Source organism: Falco biarmicus, chromosome 3, assembly GCF_023638135.1.
Source record: "Falco biarmicus isolate bFalBia1 chromosome 3, bFalBia1.pri, whole genome shotgun sequence".
Taxonomy (NCBI): Eukaryota; Metazoa; Chordata; class Aves; order Falconiformes; family Falconidae; genus Falco; species Falco biarmicus.
Window position 1 is genome coordinate 104,157,308 of NC_079290.1, and position 8,775 is coordinate 104,166,082.

General features: G+C 57.4%; 1 protein-coding gene across 2 annotated transcripts; it reads left to right on the forward strand.

Annotated features, from left to right (window-relative positions):
* LOC130146603 (kallikrein-14-like) lies at positions 1-7,956 on the forward strand. 2 transcript variants are annotated; one of them, XM_056332881.1, is made up of 6 exons: positions 1-524; positions 1,094-1,216; positions 3,919-4,081; positions 5,310-5,557; positions 5,870-6,006; positions 7,717-7,956. In XM_056332881.1, the coding sequence occupies exons 2-6, from the start codon at positions 1,096-1,098 to the stop codon at positions 7,864-7,866; spliced, it is 819 nt and encodes a 272-aa protein (XP_056188856.1). In that variant the 5' UTR covers positions 1-524; positions 1,094-1,095; the 3' UTR covers positions 7,867-7,956. The 2 variants fall into 2 exon arrangements, with proteins under 2 accessions (XP_056188856.1, XP_056188857.1); XM_056332882.1 differs by lacking the exon at positions 1-524 and having other exon boundaries at positions 900-1,216.
* The last annotated feature ends 819 nt before the right edge of the window (positions 7,957-8,775 follow it).

Consider the following 8,775-nt stretch of genomic DNA (forward strand, 5'->3'; position numbering starts at 1 on the left):
ATGGATGGATGGGTGGGTGGACGGATGGATGGACGGACAGTCAGCAGAACAGTCAACAGACAGGCTGGAGGCACCACCACAACATCTCACACACATCCCCAAGAGCCAGCTCAGCACCCCAACACCCCCACCCTCCCCTGGGTGGGGGGGGAGGGGACCCACCCCACCCCTCCCCCACCAGGATAGGGAGAGGGATGAGCCAACCTGTCCTCCCAGACGAGCTATTTTGGGGACTCCTCACCCCACTGCCGTGTCTGGGGTGGCTCCAATGACAGGAGAAGCAGGCGTTCCTTGGCTGAGGAACCCGGTGATGTTTCTTCTGGGACATCAAAGCGGTACAATCACCTCCGGGACCGGGGAGACACCCACGGGCCACGCTCGCCCCGCGGACCGGTCGCCCAACCACTCTTGACTCATCCTACTGGAGACACGGCCTACTTTTCACCCCGGGTATAAATATCTCCAAGCCACCATCTCCTGGCTTCCCAACGCGCCGAGCCGGCCCCGTCCTTCTCCTCCGGCAGGTGAGTCCATCCTGGTGGCCAAGTCCACTGGCATCACCCCGAGGGATGGATGCTGCGGGGTGGGATGGAGGCAGCCAAGGATTCTTCATCTCCTGGTGGATCTTCCCAGAGATGGGCTCCGTGAAGCCACCCGTCTCCATGTGGTGGCTCAGGGTGGGGGAGTGGGTTGAGGTGGCATCACCCTCCACATCCTGGTTGACTTTAAAGGCAACCGGTTTGGTGGGGAGCGGGAGGGATGGGGTCCTTCCCAAGCTCATGCAGGGGGGGTTGGTGCCACCAGATGGAGACACCCAAAATAGGGTGGAAAAAAGGGTCCAAGACCCCCCACAAGGTCCATCAGGGTGATGGTGTGGAACAAAGGGTCCAAGACCTCCCCCAAGGTCCATCAGGGAGATGGTGGGGAACAAATGGTCCAAGATCCCCCCAAGGTCCATCAGGGTGATGGTCCACCAAGACACCACCAGCATCTCAGTCATGTTGCCTCCATCCCACGCCAGAGGCAGGAGGACATCACCGAGGACCTTCCCACCATCCCCTGGGGCTGATCCCATTTGGTTTCTCTGCTCTAGGAATGGCTCATGATGGATGCGGAGCCTTCAGCTTCATCTCCATCTTCCTCCTGGCATCTGGCTTGCTGCTGAGTGCCCCACCACCGGCACAGGCTCAGGAGAAGGGCGACGGAGGCGACGAGCGTAAGTCAGGGTGGTGGCCCAGGGAGGACCCTGAGAAGGTGGTGGTGGGTTTTCCCAGGCACCACGTGTCCGATGGGATGGGGTGGGGTGGGGAGATGTCTTCTCCTGACAGGAAGGTTTGGGCAAAGCCCAACTGTGTTGGAACCTCAACCCCCTCGACGTGGAGGAAATTCCCACGTCCCGTCGGAAGCACCGGGATCAGCGGGACAACGTCCTCCCTTCCCCTGGAAGTTCCTCCGGGGATTCCTGGTGACATCTGGGAGAAGAAGGAGATAAGAAGAGTCACCCAGGGTGAGGGAAAGGAAGGAGAAGTTTCGTCCTACCGGGAACATCGCTTCTGTTCCTCCTGGTTTCCCAAACGATGTTCTGCATCTCAAACAGATGGGTCTCAAGGAAGAGGAGGATGGTGGTTTCCAACCGTTGGATGCCAAGAACTTGGATCTTGACCTGAACCCAAATCCATGTCCTGAACCCAAAGTGGCCAGATCCAGAAGGAACAAGGTCATTCCTGGACCCAACAGCTGGATAATTTGTCCCACGATTGTCCACGAACTCTTTTTTTCTTGAGGATAATTCTTTGGGATGGAGGCACCACCACCTCAGTTGGAGCTCTCCGCTTCCAACCTCTGGAAATCCAGGGAATGGATCTACCACAGGGCAGGGTCCACCATCTCGTCGCCCCCGATGGACCTTTGTGGATGGACCACCTCCAGTGGGGGAGCTCAGGGAAGCTGCTGAGATGCCTTCAAGGAGTTTGGTGGAGGAAACCCATTGGTTGGTCTCTAAAGGCTCCAAGATGGTCCTTGTGGTGGCCAGGGACGCTTCTCTGATAAGCCTTGACAGGAGGAGAGTTCCCAACCTCCAACTTTGGCAATGGTGCCAAGACCGGATAGTGGAGAATTCCAGGTGGCTTGAAACTTGGGCGTCTCCCATCGCCACCCATCACGAGTTGTAATCCCCACCAGCACAAACCAGTCCCACCAGTACATTCCAATGTCCCAACCTTGGGTGAAAAGCAAGTGCAGATGCCACGGAGCCAGGTGCCACCTTGTCAGTGCATTGCCAACGCTGCGGCTCTTGGCCAAGGTGGTCAAGGTTTGGAGTCACGACTTCTCCTCCCCCCACCCCCCCAAAAGAGCCCAAAGCATCTGGGATGGAGAACTTGACCTCAACTTAACCTCAACACCCAGGAGGACACCTCCAGGAGCGAGGACTTGGTATCTCCCATCTTGGAAGTCCTACTAGATGGGTTTTGGGATGGGAGGTCTTCTCCTTGGGAAAAAAAAAGCATCTTTTTTTGTGCTGATTATCTCTTTTTTTTGAGAAAAAAGATCTTGTCTCCTCCCACTTGGGCACCACTCAGTGTCGGGGGTCTTCTCCAGTGGCCTTGGCAGAGGAGGTTCCCAAAAGGCTTTGCAGGTGGAGGCCTCGGCTGGACCCTCAGATCCATCAGAGATGCAGGAACAGGTCCCAAGGCTTTGGACACCCACCACCACCCCCCGTGTGGCCGCCCACATGGAGCTCCACGTGGTCATGGCCCCAAGAGGGTCATGGCTTCAAGATGGTCACCACCTCATCCACCATCAACATCTTGCCAAGGTGTGGGGGGACACACCTCGTCTTGTGGACGTTGGGTGAGGTGGGGTGGCCTCTCGCCAGGGTCCCTTCCTCTCCCCGAGGACTATCAACATTGGCAACTCCACCTAAACCTGAGGGAGATGCCTCCAGAGACCTGAAAGATGGGGAGAGCCGTGTCTGAAACAGGGGGCTCCGAGTGGTGAGACCCCTTTTTTCATGGTATGACCCCCCCCAACCCAACTGGATGACCCTTACTCTTTCTTCTCAACCAACCTGCTGGCACCAAGACACCTCCAGAACGACGTCAAAGGTCACATTCCGGAGTGGATTCCTCTTCTCCCTGCGTCAGGGCTTCTCCTGCTTGGGTTGATGCAACAACCTCCTGCCCTGGACCTACCTAGGAAGTCCATGAGGCATCCAGGAGGTAGGAGGGGTTTCCAGCTGGTCCTACAGGCTTCCTCAGCGACCAAGGACGAAGACATCAGCTCTTTTGGAGGTGTGTCACCTCCCTTCAGGAGTCCAATCTTGGGCTGGGAGGAACCTTAGAGGTGGAACCAATGCCCCTCCCCGAGGTACCTGATGAAACCGGTGGAGATAAGTGGCTCCTGGTGACTTCCTGATATGCCGTGATTTCCAGGACAGCTCACGGGCACGTCACGGCGTGACTAAACCGGTCCCAAAGGGTCTCCTGGTGGCACTTCCCCCACCTCGTTGCTCTGGTTGGAAGGGGTGGTCAGCTCGCCGTGGAACGGCCCCAGGAGAAACGAGGCCTTCAAGGATCGGTTCTTCGAAGTTCTTCGAAGGCTTTGGTCTTGGCTATGAAGGGTTGGACTTCAACCAGTCTCCAAAATCGTTGGGTTTTTATCAAAAAATGTCCTCTGGAACCTCAGTAGGTTGAGAGGTGACCCAGAAAATAAAAAAAATTAATATTTTGAAGATGATTTTGAGCGTTTTGGTGAGGTTTTAAGGTTGGAAACCAGGTTGTCCCTCTCCTTTTCCATGTCACCTTGTTACAACCATTTTTTTCCAGCCAATTCTCCACCTTTTCCACCCAAACCAGCAGGTTTCTGGGGAAAAGGTTACACGGCGAGGCTGATGGTGTCCTTTGGTGCTCTGTGTCGTAGTGCCAGAGGAGGACGAGTCCCGGATCATCGGTGGGAGACCTTGTTCCATCAACCAACGACCCTTCCAAGTTGCCCTCATCAAGAGGGGTCAAATCCTGTGCGGGGGAAGCTTGATCGACGCCCAATGGGTCCTGACAGCTGCCCACTGCAAGCAGCCCACCAGGTAAGAGAGGTCCACAGTCACTTGCCCCAGCTGACGTGGCGTTGCCCAGGTCCCACCACGGAGGAGCAGTGGCATCCTCTAGGGTTGGTCCCTCCAGATGGTGGCATTTCCACAAGGCCAGGCCTCCAAACGGTGGGATCTAGGGAGAGGTGGCCCAGATGATGGCACCTCATGGGGTTGTAGAAGCCTCCAGATGTGAATACCTGCGGATTGTGGTGTCCAGAAGAGTCTGGGACCTTCAAGGGTTGGCAGCTCCAGAGGTGGGTACCTCCAGAGGTATCCTGAGGTTGGTGTATCCCGAGGTTGGTGTATCCAGCTGTTGGTACCCCAGATGTTACCTCCAGGGTCCCGTGTAGCTCTAGATGGTGATGCTCCAGGGTATCTCCAGATGTTGGTCTGTGCAGCTGCTGGTACCTCAGATGTTACCTCCAGAGTCCCAGGTAGCTCTAGATGTTGCTGCTCCAGGGTACCTCCAGATGTTGGTGTATCCACCTGCTGGTACCCCAGTCCAGAGTCCCAGGTAGCTCTGGTGATGCTCCAGGATATCTCCAGATGTTGATGTGTCCACCTACTGGTACCCCAGATGTTACCTCCAGAGCCCCGGATAGCTCTAGATGATGATGCTCCAGGTGTGGGTATCTCCAGATGTTTGTGGCTGGCTGGTGGCACCTCTAGAGGACAACGAAGCCACAGTCACCCTCCCCATGGAGACCAGAGGAGCTGCCACCATCGCAGGGTGACAACCTCCAGCTACCAACCCCTGAGGGATCCCACCTCCCCCCACTTTGAGGCCCAGTCCCCCCGTTTTTCCACCCAAAGTAGAGCAGATCCACCACCCGACCCCACATCCAGGTTTCTCCAGCTTCTCCACAAGGTCCTGTGAGGGGAAGCTGGACCTTTCAGGTGGGAATAAAACCAAGTTGGCAAGAAGTTGGAGTCATGACGCCAGGAGAGGTGGGAGGTGACCTCAGGGTGCTTGAGCCATCAAGGAGCTCCTGGAGAAGAGATGGGTCATGAATCCTCAAGGAATTTGCGTGTTCTCCTGGCCTCCTCCCCAAGGAGAATGGGTTGTGGTGGCCCCATGGCCACATCACCCCCCTGCTGAACATGGAGAAGCTTCAACGGACAGCTCTTGATCATCTCCTTTGGACAACCCTGTAGATCAAGGATTTCTGTGCCTTTTCTGGAGGAACCAACGCTGATTTCTTGACCTTCCTCCTTGGCCCAGGGACCTCAGGGTGTTAATCGGGACGGACACGTTACGAGACGGGACAGGGGAGGTGAGGATGATCTCAAAGCTCCAGGTCCACCCGGCTTACAACCCTCGGAAGAACGACAATGACTTCATGCTCCTGAGGCTGAACAAGCCCATTCAGTTCAGCAGCAGCATCAAGAAGATCCGTTTGGCCACCAAGTGTCCCATGGACGGGATGAGGTGCAGCGTCTCTGGCTGGGGCACCACCAAGTCCCCTGGAGGTACTGGCTTACGGTGGAAACCTCGGGGGAAGACGTGGGGTGGGGGAAGGCAATGGGAAGAGGAGAGGGGTCACCAGGTGGGCTTCCCAGCTGGAAAAATGGGATTAGATCTTCCCTGATGGCACCTCAGATCTGCCCAGCCAGCAGCTCACCATGGTTGACAACCTCAAGTTGGGTTTTCCCTTTGGGATCGGGTTTCCTTGGCGTTGCCCTCCCCAGCTTCGATGGAGGCGCCACCAGCCAGAGCCCTACCAAAAACCCAACAAGGTCTCCTCATGCCTTCTCCTCCTCCATCCCCACCTCATCCCACAGCAAAGCTGCCCAAGAACCTGCAGTGCGCCGCCATCCAAACCTTCGGGAGGGACAAGTGCACCAGGGCCTACGGCAACGCTGTCACCCCCAACATGTTCTGCGCTGGCGTCCCCCAGGGGGGCATCGACTCCTGCCAGGTAAGAGGTGGGGGGTGGTGGTCCTTCAGCCACCTCCCAGTTGGCTCTCGGGGGAAGGAGGAGCTTGGGGGTGGCTTGGAGATCAAACACGAGGTGGGATGGGTTCCTCCAAGTCTTGGGTTCCTTCAAACCAAGCTATGAAGTCAGGGAAGGGCCGTGGCATGTGGATGGGGTCATGTGATGTTTGGGTTCCCACCAAAAACCTTCTGCTTGAGCCATGGAGATAGGTCATGATGTGTGGATGTGTCCATGCAAGGTTTGGGTTCCCACCACCGACCTTCTGCTTGAGCCACGGCACTGGGTCATGGCACGTGGATGGGTCCATGCAAGGTTTGGGTTCCCACCACCGACCTTCTGCTCAAGCCACGGAGCTGGGTCATGGCACGTGGATTGGTCCAGGCAAGGTTGGGGTTCCTCCACCGTTACCTCCAGCCCAAGCCCTGAAGCCAGGAAAGGGCCACAGCACGTGGATTGGCCCAGGCAACATCTGGGCTCCCACCACCAATCTTCTGATCGAGCCACAGAGCTGGGGATGGGCTCTGGTGCCCTGATAGGCCCATGCAAGCTTTATGCCCCCCAAGTGAGACCCACCACGCGCCCTTGACCCACCACGTGTCCTTGACCCACCACTTTCCTTTGAGCCACCACATGCCCTTGACCCACCACGTGCCTTTGACCCACCACGTGCTCTTGACCCATGACATCCCTTGACCCACCACATCCCCCTTGACCCACCACGTGCCTTTGACCCACCACATGCTCTTGACCCATGACATCCCTTGACCCACCACATCCCCCTTGACCCACCACGTGCCTTTGACCCACCATGTGCTCTTGACCCATGACATCCCTTGACCCACCACATCCCCCTTGACCCACCACGTGCCTTTGACCCACCATGTGCTCTTGACCCATGACATCCCTTGACCCACCACATCCCCCTTGACCCACCACGTGCCTTTGACCCACCACATGCTCTTGACCCATGACATCCCTTGACCCACCACATCCCCCTTGACCCACCATGTGCTCTTGACCCACCACATGCCTTTGACCCACCACGTGCTCTTGACCCACTAAATCCCCTTGACCCACCACGTGCCCTTGACCGACCATGCGCTCTTGACCCATGACATTCCCTTGATCCATGACATCCCCTTGACCCATGACATCCCCTTGACCCACCACTTGCTCTTCACCCACCGCATTCCCTTGACCCACCACTTGCTCTTCACCCACCGCATTCTCTTGACCCACCACTTGCTCTTCACCCACCGCGTTCCCTTGACTCACCATGTGCTCTTGACCCACCACATGCCCCTGACCCATCACGTGCCCTTGACCGACCATGTGCTCTTGACCCATCAATTCTCTTGACCCATGACATCCCCTTGACCCACCATGTCCTGTTGACCCACCACGTGCTGTTGACCCACTGCGTTCTCTTGACCCACCACGTCCCCTTGACCCATGATATCCCCTTGACCCACCATGTGCCCTTGACCCACCATGTGCTCTTGACCTACTGCATTCCCTTGACCCAGCACATCCCCTTGACCCACCACGTGCTCTTCACCCACCACGTGCTCTTCACTCACTGCGTTCCCTTTACCCACCACATCCCCTTGACCCATGACTTCCCCTTGACCCACCATGTGCCCTTGACCCCCCCACGTGTCCCTGACCCCCCACGCGCCCTTCCCCCACCAGGGTGACTCCGGTGGCCCGCTGGTCTGTAACGGGGTGCTGCAAGGGGTGGTCTCCTGGGGCATGGCCGTCTGTGGGCGCCGTGGACAACCCGGTGTCTACTCCAACGTCTGCCGCGCCGTCCCCTGGATCAGAAGAGTCATCGGGAGGTAGTGAGACCTCCAGCTCCATCATCTCCATCCTCCCCTCTCCCCCCACCCCCACCCCCCGAACCTCCCCCCCCCCCCCCCTTCTGGTGGGGTGGGCAGGAGAAGCAGAGATTTCCCAGAATGCCTCAGGAACGGGGGAATTTTGGGTTGAAAAATAAAGGAAAAAATGAAATCAGGGAGACGGAGTCACAGAGTGGGTGGGAGTGGGGTCGCCTGGGTACCCTGGTTGGGGGGAGGGGGGGAGGGGGACCCCTCCTCCATCCTCTGGGACCTCTCCTGCTTGTCCAGGGGGTGACTGGGTTTGGGGGGGGGGGGGGGGTTGGGAACTGGGGGCACTGGGAGCACTGGGGAATGGTATCAGCAGGGGTTGGGGGGCAACTGGATTTGGGGGGGTAACTGGATTTGGGAGGGGGCAGCTGGATTTGGGGGGGAACTGGATTTGGGGGGGCAACTGGATTTTTAGGGGTGCAATTGGATTTGGAGGGGGCAACTGGATTTGGGAGGGGGCAACTGGATTTTGGGGGTGGGCAAATGAATTTGGAGGGGGCAACCGGATTTGTAGGGGGAACTGGATTTTGGGGGGGTACCTGGGTTTTGGGGGGGCAACTAGATTTTGAGGGTGGGCAACTGGATTTGGAGGAGCAACTGGATTTGGGAAGGGGGATAACTGGATTTGTGGGGGGAAACTGGATTTGGGGGGTGGGCAACTGGTTTGGGGGGGCAACTGAATTTGGAGGGGGGCAACTGGATTTTTGGGGGGCAATTGGATTTGGGGTGAACTGGATTTTGGGGAGTGGGCAACTGGATTGGAGGGGCAACTGGATTTTTAGGGGCAACTGGATTTTTGGGGGTGCAACTGGATTTTGGGGGGCACAACTGGATTTGGGGGGGCAACTGGATTTGGGGATTTGGC

What these genes read in the sequence shown, in the direction of transcription:
- LOC130146603 (XM_056332881.1), top strand. Translation starts at nt 1,096, where the DNA reads ATGGCTCATGATGGATGCGGAGCCTTCAGCTTCATCTCCATCTTCCTC. An exon ending in GGGCGACGGAGGCGACGAGC is followed by an intron (nt 1,217 to 3,918) that starts GTAAGTCAGGGT and finishes TCTGTGTCGTAG; the next exon opens with TGCCAGAGGAGGACGAGTCC. An exon ending in GGGGCATCGACTCCTGCCAG is followed by an intron (nt 6,007 to 7,716) that starts GTAAGAGGTGGG and finishes TTCCCCCACCAG; the next exon opens with GGTGACTCCGGTGGCCCGCT.